This window comes from Meles meles, chromosome 16 (assembly GCF_922984935.1).
Source record: "Meles meles chromosome 16, mMelMel3.1 paternal haplotype, whole genome shotgun sequence".
In the NCBI taxonomy this organism is placed as follows: domain Eukaryota; kingdom Metazoa; phylum Chordata; class Mammalia; order Carnivora; family Mustelidae; genus Meles; species Meles meles.
Window position 1 is genome coordinate 72,207,888 of NC_060081.1, and position 13,630 is coordinate 72,221,517.

The following is a 13,630-nucleotide window of genomic DNA, read 5'->3' on the forward strand; positions in this document are numbered from 1 at the left end:
AATGCCATTTAGCAAAGATGATTGAACACATACGGATGCATATGAAATACTGAGATCACTGGAACATGGCCCCTGGTCTGTATTCTAGACCATCTTGTTGGGGCGGGGACAATGGACTATGGATGGGACCCTGTGGACAATAAGGAGATGGAAGTGTATGCTGTGGTGGTCAGCCATCGAGAAGATACCCTGCCTCCCCAGGGTGCTCAAGGAGGGCCTGCATGAGGCGTGGAAGCATGGAGAAGGAATGGGTGTGAGCCTGAGCCCCAGCCTGTGGAGACGGTGCCCTTGTTCCTGCTTCCTGAATGAGTGCATGCTTTGGCCCAGCACTTGTACACATCTAGAAATTTGGTTTGCAACACTTTGCAAACAGGAGTCCGAAGAGCTCTGTAGGGGGAGGTGTTCATTGCGGCATCATTGAGAACGGTGAAAAATTAAAAGACGAGCCAAATATATATGTAGGGATTAGGTAACTCGTGCTTTCTCCCTACTTCGGGATACTTTGGAGCTGTTAAAGGACACGATCAGGAATGCACTAATGCAGCCAGACATTGGAATAACAGTACTGAAGCAAGCAGCTTAGACATGGCGTGTCCCCGAGTGGTCCTCTAGCTAAACTGATCATCAGAATCTTACCTGGGCACCTCGCCAAATGCTGAGTGCCAGGCCCCAGTGCTGACGCGTGCACCTAAGTCAGCAGGGTCCTTCATGCGACTGGGTCCCCTATCACAGCCCCATCACCTCTGGGACTTGTCCTGTGGGGCCTCCCAGAACAGGTGCCGTGCCATGTGCTCGGCAGTAGCTCTGTGACAGTCTGCCCGGGAGACTGTGCCTGGCTTCCCAGGGCCTCTGGTGATGTTCTCATGGCGTGCCAGTGTGCTCCATCTGAGGGCCTGCAAAGAGTGGAGAGCGAGCGAGGTGAGAGCTGGCACGTGACTGGTGTCCAGTCTGTCATGTGTTCTGTTCTGTATTCGCTAAGACGGGGGAGGGGGGTGCTTTTGTGTGTGTGTGTGTGTGTGTGTGTGTGTGTGTGTGGTGTCCAGTCTGTCATGTGTTCTGTTCTGTATTCGCTAAGACGGGGGAGGGGGGTGCTTGTGTGTGTGTGTGTGTGTGGTGTCCAGTCTGTCATGTGTTCTGTTCTGTATTCGCTAAGACGGGGGAGGGGGGTGCTTGTGTGTGTGTGTGTGTGTGTGTGTGTGTGTGTGAAGGCGGCAAGGAGGGGAGTGTGGATCTGGGAAGCCAAAAGCCAGAGAGTTCCAGGAAAAACTGGGGTTGTGCCAAGAACATAGGTCCCTCTGGACACCAGTGGGGACCCACGTGCACACGGGCCTCAGCCCTGCAGCTGGGGCCCCACGATGGGGAGCAGAAAAGCAGATGCTTTGTGCCACCTCCTGGGGAGGTAATGCCTCAGGGGTCCTGCCCACTACGCACAGTGCTGCCGGGGTAGAAAAGCTGTGGAGATGCATGTGAGAAGCAGGACATCTTGTGGCCAGGGCTTTTGTCGGGAGGCAAGGGCAGGAGGAGAAGGAAGGGCCTGGGGGAGGTGACAGAGAGAGGAAGGGCCTCTGTTGGCCGAGATCTCCTGAGATAGGCCTGGAAGGAGAACACAGTTCACATCGTCCCCGCGTGGGGGCGCTCTAGGGCTTGCCACCAAGAGGGCAGCCCGTCTGTACACAGGAGGCCTGTGTCTGTCCTACTGGCGGAATGGGAGCGATGGCTGGGGCCTCAAGCCGGGGACAGGGAGGGCTGAGGGACAGAGGGAATATGTGATGTCCTCACGTCAACAGCAGCAAAGGCTCCTATGCAGGGGCCCGGGGAGAGAGAGAGAGCATGCGGGCCGCACCATTGCCTTCCCTGAACTGAAGGGGAACGTTCTCCAAGCAAACCCCAGGGCAAATTAGCACCTAGCTTTGCACCAGCGCCTGTATTTCTCAGCAGAGTCTCACCCACCCCCCATCACCAAGGAGTCCAGGGGGCTCCAGAACCACACCCTGGCTGTGGGGGCCGTCTGGGTCTCTGGGGCGGGGTGGGGGTGTGTGTGTGACAGGTTGGCTTCAGGTCATATCTGTATTCCCAAGATCTTGGCAGTTCCAGTTGTAGCGATAGCATCCCCGCTGTTTTCCCCAGAGTGAGTAACCCGTCTCTGTGCATCTCCTCCCTCAGCACGAGTCCAGACACTGAAGTCAGAAGGCGGGCTGTGGGGGCAGGTCCTGCCCAGGGGGAGCCCTCGCCGCCCAAGGAGAAGCAGGACCCGGCACTGACTCCCTGGAAGCCCTTCCTGGTCAACATGTGCATGGCCACAGTCCTCACGGCCGGCGCGTACCTCTGCTACAGGGTATGTTTTCACTGACGGACGTGCTGGCAAGACCGTGGGTGCAGAAAGCACTGGCCGACAGCCCGGCGTTAGCATTCAGTGCTGTGGAAGGATCTGAGCCAGTCTCAGAAGAAACAGAGCAAAGGTTTTTAAAGGCTGGAACTGTGAAGGGCTAGCAAGAGAGAATTGAGGATTGATGCACTGGGGTTTTAAGGAGCCTTGTGATCCCAAGAATATATAAGAGTCTAATCTCAGGGCCTTAACCTATTCAGGAGTAAGTAGAGAAAACGCCAAATATGTGTCTCTCTCTCTCTCTCTCTATCGCTCTTTTTTTTTTTTTTTTTTTGTTACTGTTGTTTGTTTTTGAAAAAAAAAAATAATAGAATTACAACACATTGTTGTTTTTAACCTTTATAAAAAGCAGCTTTTGTTATTTCTGGAAAAAAAAAAAAAAAGAGACTAGGCACTTACGAAACTTCCTTGTACCCTTAGGTGGTGTCAGCAGATACACAGTTTATATTGGATTTCCCAGGGAAAGATTCCCGTGCTTTTACGAATGTAAACTCCTTTGGAGAAGAGGGTTTAAGGGTTCGGGGCGCCGTCTTGCTCAGTCGCTTCCTCTGCTGTGCGCACGCTGAGCTGGGACGGCGCCTGCGAGTTTTCCCATTTTTAGAAGAGAAACAACAGAAGGCCATCTCTAGAAAAAAGCCCGGCTTCTGCTTTTGCTCAGGGTGTCCCCACCGGTTTCCCATTGCTCATTTCTCCATCCATCCCTTCTCGTTCCGGCCATCTGGGTCAGGCCCCGCCCTCCTCACCCCACCTCCACAAACGGGGTTCCTCCAGGCCCCTGCCTCAGGGTCTGAGGTCACAGCAGGGTGGCCACCGGCTTCTCACCCTGCCATTGAGGTCCTGAAGGAACAGTTTCCACTTCCTTCAGAATAGAAATGCTGATGCAGTAGAAATCCACATGCGAGATGCGTGTCGCTGTTAATGTGCGGGAAAGACGGAGGTTTAGCCTCTGAACTCAAGTCATGGAAATCACCTCACAGGACTTTTAAAAAGTCATTTTAAAATATTTTGTCTTTCTTGCAAGCAACCATCTCTGAGTACATCGGATGGTTTAGCAATGTGTAAACAATGTTTTCCCTAGGGGTGATTTTTGGGGAGGTGGACTGTTCTAAAAGAGAAACGAACCCCCTTCGCTGGAGGCCGGGGAGGCCGGGGTAGTGCGTGAGTCTGCCGCTCTGCGGGGGTGGGTCCGGGCTCATCTGAAAATGTTTGGTTTCATTCCAGTTCCTGTTCGGCAGCAGCACATAATCTGACCCACCTCCACCCCACCTCCACCCCACTGTCCGCCTCCGCTGCTAGAGCCCGCGCGCGCCTGGCAGGCAGGCCGTGGTCAGTAAGGGCCGAGGACAGCGTAGCCAGCCGGGACCTGGATGGACGTTTGTTCTGCACTAAAACCACCCTCCCCGGGCTATTGGTTCTCACTCCTTTTGACTCTGTTTCCCCTCCCTTTCCTTCGAGTATCCAATCCACTACCCATTTTTTGAGGAGAGCAAAGGAGAGTCGGGTGCTGGTGGCCTGTGCGAGTCGCGAGGCCCGCCCTGCCGCGTGCTCCCCCTTGGTATGGCCCAGTGCAGCCCGGGTAGGCAGCACCCAGTGTCCTCCCCCCTGGACCTCCACGGAGACCGTGTGCAGTGAGCCTCTCCACTCCATATTTATTTTTTTGTTTTTGTTTTTTTTTTCCCAAAGGCATCCACAGTGCACTAGCATTTTCTTAAACCAATAATGTATTAAAAATTTTTGATGTCAGCCTTGCATCAAGGGCTTTATCAAAAAGTACAATAATAAACCCTCAGGTAGTGCTGGGAACGTAAGACTTTGCCATGAGCCTGCTGCGTCAGACCAGTACTAGGAAGGAGGACGGTTGTAAGCAGTCGTTATTTCGTGACATTGTGGGTAACGTGAGAAAAGGTTTGGCATATGTTTATAGAACATGGGATAATATATACTGAACACTTGGATATTTAAGATACATGATGTGAGATGACTTTGTCCCAGTTATCCCCTCCCGGTTATCTGCTAGAACCTTGTTCTCAATCACTGCTTTCCCTGTGTGTATTAGAATGCATGTTCGGTCGTTTCGTGCCCCGATCAGATACCACGTGCTTGAAACACTTAGCTCTCTGCTTATTAATGTGCCCCATGTACAAGTCCAGTCTACCTTTGCATGATCTGATCATTACATGGCTGTGGTTCCCAAGACTTGCTGAAATCCGCCATTCGGCAGTGGAGTGATGTTTTCCAGTAACAGGTATTTGCCGAATTCCTGGCATGACACTCTGGTGACTTCCTGGTGAGGCCTGGCCTGGCCTTGTCCAGCCGGGGCCCACTGTAACTCAGACATTCCAAGGGTATGGGAAGCCGTAGTCACACCTCACGCTCTGGACATATAGGCAAGGAGGGTCCCCCCCAACACCCTGGGGATCAGCCTCCATGGTCAGAAGTTCACGCTCCTTTCGAGCAGACTGTGATTTGGAACCAAGGCAACTGGTGGAAACCACACGCCCGAAGCAATCTGAGTGACAGTCCCTCGGAGTCCACCTGCCACCGTCCCGTTCCGGGGGCCTTGCTGAGAGCCACGTCTGCCCCTGCCCTTGAACCCTGGGGACTGCTGGTGCTCATGACTCTTCCTGCAAGGGAGCTTAAGACGTCCACATCAAGTGGCTTTTTTAACAAGAAAAACAAAACAACAAAACCAAACCAAGGCAGCTGTAGCTCACAAGCTGCTCTTGTGCCAGCATTTTCACACTTTGCCTTCCCCGTGTTAGAAGCCCGTGCAGAGGAACGCTGCGGCGGGAACAATCGAGGCATCGCTCCGCAGAGCCTTGGTGAAGTGTGGGTGAGGCTGAGGTGCCAGGCTGGGGGCGTTTTTGAGTTGGGCTTGTTTGTTTGTTTTTTGAGGTCCTGTATATGTATGTAGTAGTTTGGGTGTGTATATATATAGTAGCATTTCAAAATGGATATACTGGTTTAACCTCCTATCCTTGGAAGACAGATGGCTCCCCATCTTGTTACACGTATGTTAGAGAAGTAGCGAGCTGCTCTGCTATATGCCTTAAGCCAATATTTACTCATCTGGTCATTATTTTTTACAATGGCCATGGAATAAACCGTTTTTACAAAAATAAAAACACACAAAAAAAGCGAGGTGTTTCGGTATAATACCTTTTCAGGTGTGTGTATACATGGCTGCATGATGGGGGGTGGGGGGGCGCGCGTCTCAGGGTCTTCTGTGACCTCACAGAACTGTCAAACTGTACAGATTTCGAACTTGCCATATAAATGATGGGTTTGCATTTTAGTTGCAACAATAAAATTTTTTTTCTAAAGAACTTGGATTTGGGGTGCCTCCCATGCCTTTGTTTCATGGGCCTAAAGGAGGACAGGTAGGACCGCCGCCAGAAAGCAGGTGGTCGCTCAAGCGGCCGAGGGTTACTGTGACCTCCTGGGGTTGTGCTCACCTTTGAGCTGGGGGACCATTCCCTTCCCGGTGAGTTTATGTGACACTTCCGGCATCAGCCCAGCTTCTTGGATGACGGCGGAACCCACCTTCTGAATGCCCAGGGCCCTGGGCTACCTTAGCAAACCACCCAGACTGCTTGGAGGACTGCTCAGAACTCGTCTTTCTCAGTATCTCTGTCGAGCCGTGCTTGATGGAGAAGTGACGAGAGAGAGAAAATTCACCTAGTCCTTCCTTGTACGCCGTTCATCTTCTCTAAAGTGATTGGTTGACTTCTTGTTCTGAAATAATTTCAGATTTATAAAGTGTTGAAAAATAGTACAAAGAGTTCCCTTATACCCTCCAGGGTTGTGTGATTGGCCGCTTGGGCCTCCTGGCAGGATCCACAGAACTGGGGAGTAAACGCAGGCTGTGGGCATGTGACCTTGGAACCCCCGCAGAGGACTGCGGCCAGGGAAGGTGGTATCACACCCATCGTCACTGCAGCCTTTGTTTCACATACAAAAATGGCATCTAAGCGTTCACGAAGTGGTGGAATGCCAGTGTGGGGGGAAGAAAAATGGCCGAATTCGTAACTGGCACAGAAATCAGATGAGGCCAAGGCCTAGACAAGGAGGGGCCGTGCTGCTTGGCGTCTGTGTAGGAGCAGGCTCTCGGGGAGGCTTCGCGAACACAGGGAGTACCGAAGGCACAGAGAGCACCTTCGGGGCGGGGTTGTGGGGGCCGCTTTGTCCCTCCCTGGGAGGTTTGGGGAAACAACCACCGCTCTCTGCTTTTTCCAGGTAAAGGGAAACACCCATACAAATAGTTTTAATTGAAATTTCAGAAAATCGAACCTAAGGACAAGGCAAATAAATACTAAAATCAACCGTAAAGCACAGAATATATACAGGACGTTTACATGAGAAGCCTTCAGTCAGTCCCCAGCGCCACTGTCAGGAGTCGCAGTCGTCCCCCAGGCTGTCTCTACGGCTCAGCACAAAACAGCTCAGGGCATCTTTGAGGTTTTTTAATAGATTTAAATAGGAAACGAATTTTCTTTAAAAATGTTCTTCAGTGAAATCTTTTTTCAAACCAGCTAATGGCTTCCAAAACAGTTTATTAACTGTCTCACACTGTTAAAGGCCTCACGTCGACTTGCTTCAAGAGTTCTGTTCCCTGATGATGGGAGAGGTCAAGGGGAACGCTCTTCCTGACACGACACTCAGGGTTTCTCAGCCGGTGGCGTTTTCTTCTTTGTGCTGTCGAACACGGGAGAATAAGGTCCGTGGTCAGCAGGCTCCACGGCGAAACATTTGAGCTGCAGCTCAGGTTAAGAGCGTGAATTGTGAAACCCCAGCTCGCAGTGGGGACAGCCCGCTGCTGCTGATGTGACCCGCCGTGTCCTCCTCAGCAAGAGCAGTCCACCCGCTTGCCAGTTCATTCCCAGTCCTCACTGAACCAGAACCTGCTGGGAGAACCCCAAGTGCCGTGCATTGCTCTTGGAACCTTTCACGCCAGGCCTCATCCTGCCTGGCCTTGGCTGTTTTGCCATGCAGCTCGCTGGGGAAGGTCAGACAGATTGTCAGGACCAAAAAGCTGATCATGGGGTTAGTCATACAGCCTTCAAAGTGCTGGCTAGCCTCTTCTGCTCCAGTTGGGAAGGCCTCATTTGTGCCCCTAGAAGTCGTGACTGGTCTGGAGATGGAGGGAGGAGCGCAGGCCAGCTCACACTTAGTGGGGAGCACACAGCGCATCCCCGCCCCAAACTCAGTTCCTGTGTCAAGGCTGGGTGGGAACGAAGACAAAGATGCCAACATTGGAGTTCATCAGCCAAGGCCTAAAATATCGTGATTTCAACATCCGCCTCCTGGCAGAAGGCCTCTTCTCTTTGTTCCAAGTGGAGTTTGTCCATCCTCTCAAAAGCCAAGCGTCCTTTCTCACCTGAAATAGTAAGGTGACATGTCACTGGATTGTCTCCCACCTCGGTGTTCCCGCTCTGGTGAGCCAAGATGGCCTTAGTGCTGACTCCTGGGTCTTGGGTGCCCCTGGAAGGGGCAGAGGCGGGGAGCGTTGGAGGAGCTCCTGCCGGCCACTCGCTTGGACCCAGTGCCTTGCCCCTACATTCACGACAATTTGCTGAACTCTGTTCCTGCCTCGCATCTGGCGTTCATTCCATGGAATCATAACCTGAAGTTTAAGAGGGAAATAAAAGCACTTCTTGCCACCTCAACCATGAAGGAAACCTGTCTTGGCCAAATGCAGTTAAACGGGTCACTAACAGTGCCCAGCCCACGTGCTATCCTGCATCCTGGAGGGCTGGCCGCGGCCTCTCTGGCACCACCTCCCGGAAGTCCTCGGGTGTCCCACTGCACCACACTTTACCGAATGACAGCGTGGCCTCCCGGGCTGCTGTTCTCACGGCCTCCAGGTCTGACTGGCACAAGCTGGCAATCTGATCGATGCTTTCAATGCCCTGTTGGAGGTGGGGAGGGGGAAGAGGATCCCTTAGGGGACAGTTTAAGTAGCAAGTGGAATCTACTTTTGTAAGTTCGGCAAGACCCCAGCCCTGGCACGGACCCTGGGGCCTCAGCCCCCTCCGTTTCTGAAGGCTTACAGGTTTAGGTGGCCTCAAGTTCGTCAGGAGTGCCTCACCTTTTCCATCCTGACACCTGCCCGTGAGCCAGGCCATTGGCAGAGCTTTATGGATATCTCCTAGAAGGCCTTTTTTGAAAAGGAGAAGACCTGCTTCCCTCGAGACCTTCCTGTCTCCTCTCCTAACTCTCCCCTCCTGGTCAGACTGAGAGCATCAGGTCTGGGCACAGCCAACCCTGACTGCTCACTTCCGGGGCCAAGGACCAGAGCACACTTTGCCTTCCTCTACAGGGCACCCACCCCTACCCCCTTACTGGTTGGTTGATTATAACCAGATGGTCCTCTTAGAATTTCTCTGGTTCTTTCCAGAATGAATGGGGTGAGTGAGTTTAATCCGTTTTTCCTCCAGCAGATTAGCAATGGCTTTTCTAAAATGAGAGTTCCGGATGCCGGTGAGGTGGAGGCGGGACGGGCCTCCTTTCACATCTCTGGGAGCGTAAGTGGCTGAGCTGTATCTAGGGGCTCCAGACGTTTCCTGTTCTCTGGCCTGGAGTCACACTCCGCACTCAAGGAGCGTTCAGCCTAAGGAGACCATCCAGAACTCCATATATATTTTTTTAAGCTCATAATGTTACTATTTATAATAAAAGTGGAAGGTGAAGCTTAATTTGGTATCACACGAGAGTGGGGGAGTCCATTTAACTTCAGGTGGCCTGTTCATAGAGACTTTGAGAGTGCTACCCGCCTGCCGCTAGGAGTTCCTGTTAAACTCACTGCTTTTACATTGTATTTCGCATGATCAACAGTCTTAAATGCTTACACACAGCCACAAACAAAAGAAATACAGCAAAATGCCAGTACTTTCCACTAAGTATTAGGATGATGACTAAACTCTGTTTCTGTGTCTCACTCTTTTTTTTTTTTTCCCCCTACAATGAGCTAATGGTGCTTCTAGAAATTTTTTATTGAGAATTTTACAACAGAGAATCCAGGGCCTCAGAAGCGAGTCTCTGGGGCCACTTACTTATTCGAGCACAGCCAGAGCCAATGCTCCTTGACCACTGCTGAGGGGCCTCTGCAGGCAGACCGGACATCTGCTTCTCTAAAACGATCTCTTCGGGGGCTGTTTTTTGGTTTGGGGCTTTTTTTGGGGAGGGGAGTGGTTGTTGTTTTTTGGGGGGGGGTGTTTGGTTTTTTTGTTTTGCTGGCGGTAAGTTTTTTTGGTGGAGGGGCTCCCCTGTGAAATACCTTTGACATGAACTGACTTCAGGCTTCTCCCTGACCTCCGCGGGGGCAGGTTAGACTCACCCTGAGGTGTTTGAGCGCCACACACGCGGCCTGCTGGAGTTTGGCATCGTTCTCGGTCAGAGCGTTGGTGTAGAAGAGCAAAGCCTGGGGAATGAAGTCGCTGTGAGGCGGGGGCTTCCAGGCCTCCCAGTGCTGGCAGTAAGTCACGCCCTGCTTACCTTTCTCTAAACAAGAATCGGGCCCTGGTCTAGTCATCTTTGCACTAGGGACACCCGGTCTCGGGGTGTCTGCTGCAGCATTTGGTTTATCTCTAAAGACACTGGTCCCTGGGCTCATGGTAATCAAAATGAAGAACACTCTTTTTGTCTAATATTTCCCAAATCGAGATAAAATGTGACATCAGAGAAATCAGATGTCCAGCCAGGGCCAACCGAAGACTTGGGCGTGCAGAGGGAGGTGGCCTTGGGGGCCGAAAGCCGAGCTGCTGTCTGAGGCCTGAGGACAAAACAGCTCTTCCCTTCAGCCCCCTTTCCCAGTCACAGCGATGGCCCTGTCCCCTTGGGCACCTCAGCCAGAGGAGAGCTGCTACCGGCTTCCCGAAATGGCACAGGTTCATTAGGAAGCATGCGAGAAGGCCCCTGGCTAGGGGATGGCCCAGGAGACCATAGAAAGGCCTCAGTCTTGCCCCTTTCATTCTACATGCAAGCAACAGATCACAGGGATAGAATATGTTGTGTCAGAAGCGCCAAAAGTTACGGGCTGTGGTGTGAGGTTCTGTGGGATCCTCTGGTGGTGGCCTGGCAGCCCCAGCCCAGTCCAGCCTGGATCCCCCCGCCAGACTGGTGTCTCCTGGAGCCACGGCGGGAGAAGGGCTGTGCTCACGCCATTGAAACATCCCTAAAGCAAAATGTCCTGGGGCACCTGGCCGGCTCTGTGGGTAGAGTGTGCAGCCCTTGATCGCAGGGTTGTAAATGAGAGCGGGTACGGAGATTACTTAAAAAAACAAAATCTTTTGGGGCACCTGGGTGGCTCAGTGGGTTAAAGCCTTTGCCTTTCACTCAGGTCATGATCCCAGGGTCCTGGGATCGAGCCCCGCATCGGGCTCTCTGCTTGGCGGGGAGCCTGCTTCCTCCTCTCTCTCTCTCTGCCTGCCTCTCTCGCTACTTGTGATCTCTGTCAAATAAATAAATAAAATGTTAAAAAAAAAAATCTTTTAAAAAACCAAAACATCCTGCAACGACTGCAGCCCCCTTCAAATCTCATCCTTTGTATTTTTCTGAGAGAGAAAACCGACCTCCCCGCAACCCACACACACGTAGCCAGGAGGCTTCCGCCTCCCAACCTCACGCCATACCTTTTCCCGAAAGCTCTTGTTCCTGGCTGCGCCAGCCAGGCGGGCACTGGCTGCCCTGCACACTCGTGGGGGCCCGTCCAGCTGGAGCAGCGCCCATGCCCTCAGTGTCTGGGGCAGGGGCTGGAGCTGGCCCAGCCGCTTCCCCTGCAGCTTCCTGACCGCCTTGCCCTGCCCTGCGCACTGCAGCTCCTCGACGAGTGTCACTGGAAGAGAGAAGTGGGCCAGGGTCCCTCTGATTGCCGTCGGCGATATGGCTGCAGGTCTCTTTGGCCACTGCCAGTAGCCATGGGGAAGCAGATCCCAGGGCAGGCCCGTGTGATCACCATGGCTGTCTGGATTGGTTTCAAAGGGCCTCCTGGAATTTCTAGGAAGGCTTTCTAGCAAGGGCTCAGATAGACCCTGAAAATGATAAAACCTCAGCCTGTGCTTCAGAGACACTGGCCAGCTGCACGTCGCCCTCGTATCCAACTCGGCCCTTGGCTCTGGGCTTTGTAAAACCTTCCCTTGGAGCTCATTCATTCCAGAACGTGCCATCTCGTCAGATCTGGGATCTCCAGAGAGCCAGGACAGAGGACGGAAGGAGGGCATTCCTCCCTTCTCACAGTGCTGCTTGGAGGCCAGCGGCCTCCCAGCCCCTACCTTCCTTGGTGAGCCGGCCGAAATGCTTCTCCAGGTCAGAGACGCTGTGCCGCTGCAGGTAGCCATGGAACTGGAACCAGGTGACCGTCTCTTCTTCGGGAGGCCCGGCTCTGGGGAGCAGCCCCCCACAGCTGACCACCTGCTCCAGGAGCCTCCTGCACGCTGGCGGCACAAGAGGAGGCCGTGAGGGGAGACCAGGCCCCTTGGAGCTTCTCTGCCAGGCACGGCTGGGTCCGTTTAAAGAGTTTTCTAATGGCCTGCGGGCGATGCCCCTCCCTGGGCCTCCCCTGCCTGACAGAAGGAGCGTGCTGTGGCTGGGCTCTGCAGGCCCCGAGATAGGCGTTCTGGGGGTGCATCCCCTGCCCAGCCCGCGCCTGGGAACATTCAGGCCGAGTAGCAGCCCCGCGCTGGTTAGAGTGGCCCCATTCCTGAGCCACTGGAAGGGAGATGCTCTGCGTTCTGAGAAGAGCCCAGCCAACATTGGAGGGCACCGGTTTTCCTGCCTCCCTTCCCATAAGCGTTTTTTCTTAACCCCTTTAATGTTCTGGTGGAGGCTACGCGGTCCATCTGCAGAGACACGGGCCAAGCGGCTAACGCCTGCAGCCTCGGTTTCGCAGACTCCTTCCTACTCCCAGGGAGAGGAGGCGACTCGTGGGCCAGCTGAAAAACGTCCTCCCTCTGGTGCCATGAAGACAACGGGGATGCAGGCAGGGCTGGAACCAAGCCCCAGGGAACTCAGCACAGCGTTGCCTGTGGGAAGCGGGGGGTACCTATTTCCAGCTGTCCCGGGTACTTCCCTCGGACTCTGTGCAGGAACGTTTTCTTGAGCTGGTTCAGCAGCATGGTGGCGGCGCAGGACAGGACCCTGCCGGGCTCCGTGCACCCTCCCCACAGCTTCAGGCACCCCTTCCTCCGAGTGGCCTGCGGAACGACTGAAAGCCCAGGTCAGGACCCCACGGCTGGTGGGGAAGTTCTGGCAACGAGGCGGCCCAAAGATTTCTTCCCGCCCTGAGGCCTGAGAGGTCAGGGAGGTGAAGGGTGACCGGACCCCACCTTCCCTTCCCACATCCCAGCCGACCCACGAGGATAGGCAGCTTCAGCTGTGAGCGCCTTCCCCAGGCCTCTCCCCCACGGTCCCCGCAGCAGCTGGGACAGCTACAGCCTCCAGCCTCTCCTCGTGGACACACGGAGTTTCCGTGGGGGGCAGGCAGGATGGGGGTCGCTGCTACTGTTCGTGTTTTAGCGCACGCTCTGTGCCTCGGAGGTGTCCTGGGGATTAGGTCACTGAACACTCTCCAGGGGCCTCCCCTTTATACAGATGAGGAAGCCGAGGCCCAGAGAGGTGAATCCTTTGGCCAGAGTCACGCAGCTGACGAAGAGTGCTGCCGACTTCAGGGCGGCCCACAGTCTGTCAGAGCTCAGCCCAGTCGCCGCCACCCCAGTGCATCCCCTCCCGGACTCCAGTTAATTTTGGACGTCAGTCAGGAAGCAAGGCGAGGCCCCCCTGGGCTTCGTTGCCCCCCCGCTTCCTGCCATTCACAAGAGCGGCCCGTGGGTGGCGGGCGGTTACTTACTTTCTTCGATGGATGTTGCCTTGCTGACCTTCTCAAAATCGAGCACAGAAAGCATCTCCAGAACCTGCTTTTGCTGCGCAGCTTCTTCCAGAAGGCTCTCCTGGACCACCCTCGACAAGTTAGGAGAGGCCAGTTTCTGGAAAGCAACCCACGATGCTCCTTGTTAGCGCAGAACATGCCCCCCTGAGGTCAGAGATCACGACTGCAGCGCCCACCTCCCCACGCCCCCCCCCCCCCCGCCCATCCTTTTTATCCTGACGGTAGCTCTCTCGGACTGTCATCGGGGATTCCTGAGGCACCAAGGCGGCAGAGATGGTGGGATGCAGGCTGCAACTGCCAGGGGCCACCTTTGCCACCAGAAAGGACCGCCCTGGCGGAGGAAGCCAGCCAGTGCAGGCAAG

At 54.2% G+C, this 13,630-nt stretch overlaps 2 protein-coding genes across 6 annotated transcripts in view; one reads left to right on the forward strand and one right to left on the reverse strand.

Annotated features, from left to right (window-relative positions):
* PTPN1 (protein tyrosine phosphatase non-receptor type 1) overlaps positions 1–5,505 on the forward strand; it is a 67,191-nt gene extending 61,686 nt beyond the window's left edge. Inside the window, exon 9 of the mRNA XM_045981839.1 lies at positions 2,164–5,505. Within this exon, the coding sequence (XP_045837795.1) occupies positions 2,164–2,350 (187 nt within the window). The 3' untranslated portion in view covers positions 2,351–5,505. The remainder of the gene's footprint in view (positions 1–2,163) is intronic.
* Positions 5,506–6,613: 1,108 nt separating this feature from the next.
* RIPOR3 (RIPOR family member 3) overlaps positions 6,614–13,630 on the reverse strand; it is a 74,204-nt gene continuing 67,187 nt past the window's right edge. For all 5 annotated transcript variants that reach the window (XM_045981834.1, XM_045981833.1, XM_045981835.1 and 2 more), the window contains 7 exons: positions 13,230–13,365; positions 12,426–12,587; positions 11,656–11,817; positions 11,017–11,219; positions 9,723–9,806; positions 8,205–8,295; positions 6,614–7,763 (listed from right to left, as the gene is read on the reverse strand). In XM_045981834.1, coding sequence (XP_045837790.1) covers positions 7,660–7,763; positions 8,205–8,295; positions 9,723–9,806; positions 11,017–11,219; positions 11,656–11,817; positions 12,426–12,587; positions 13,230–13,365 — 942 coding nt within the window. In that variant the 3' untranslated portion in view covers positions 6,614–7,659. The remainder of the gene's footprint in view (positions 7,764–8,204; positions 8,296–9,722; positions 9,807–11,016; positions 11,220–11,655; positions 11,818–12,425; positions 12,588–13,229; positions 13,366–13,630) is intronic.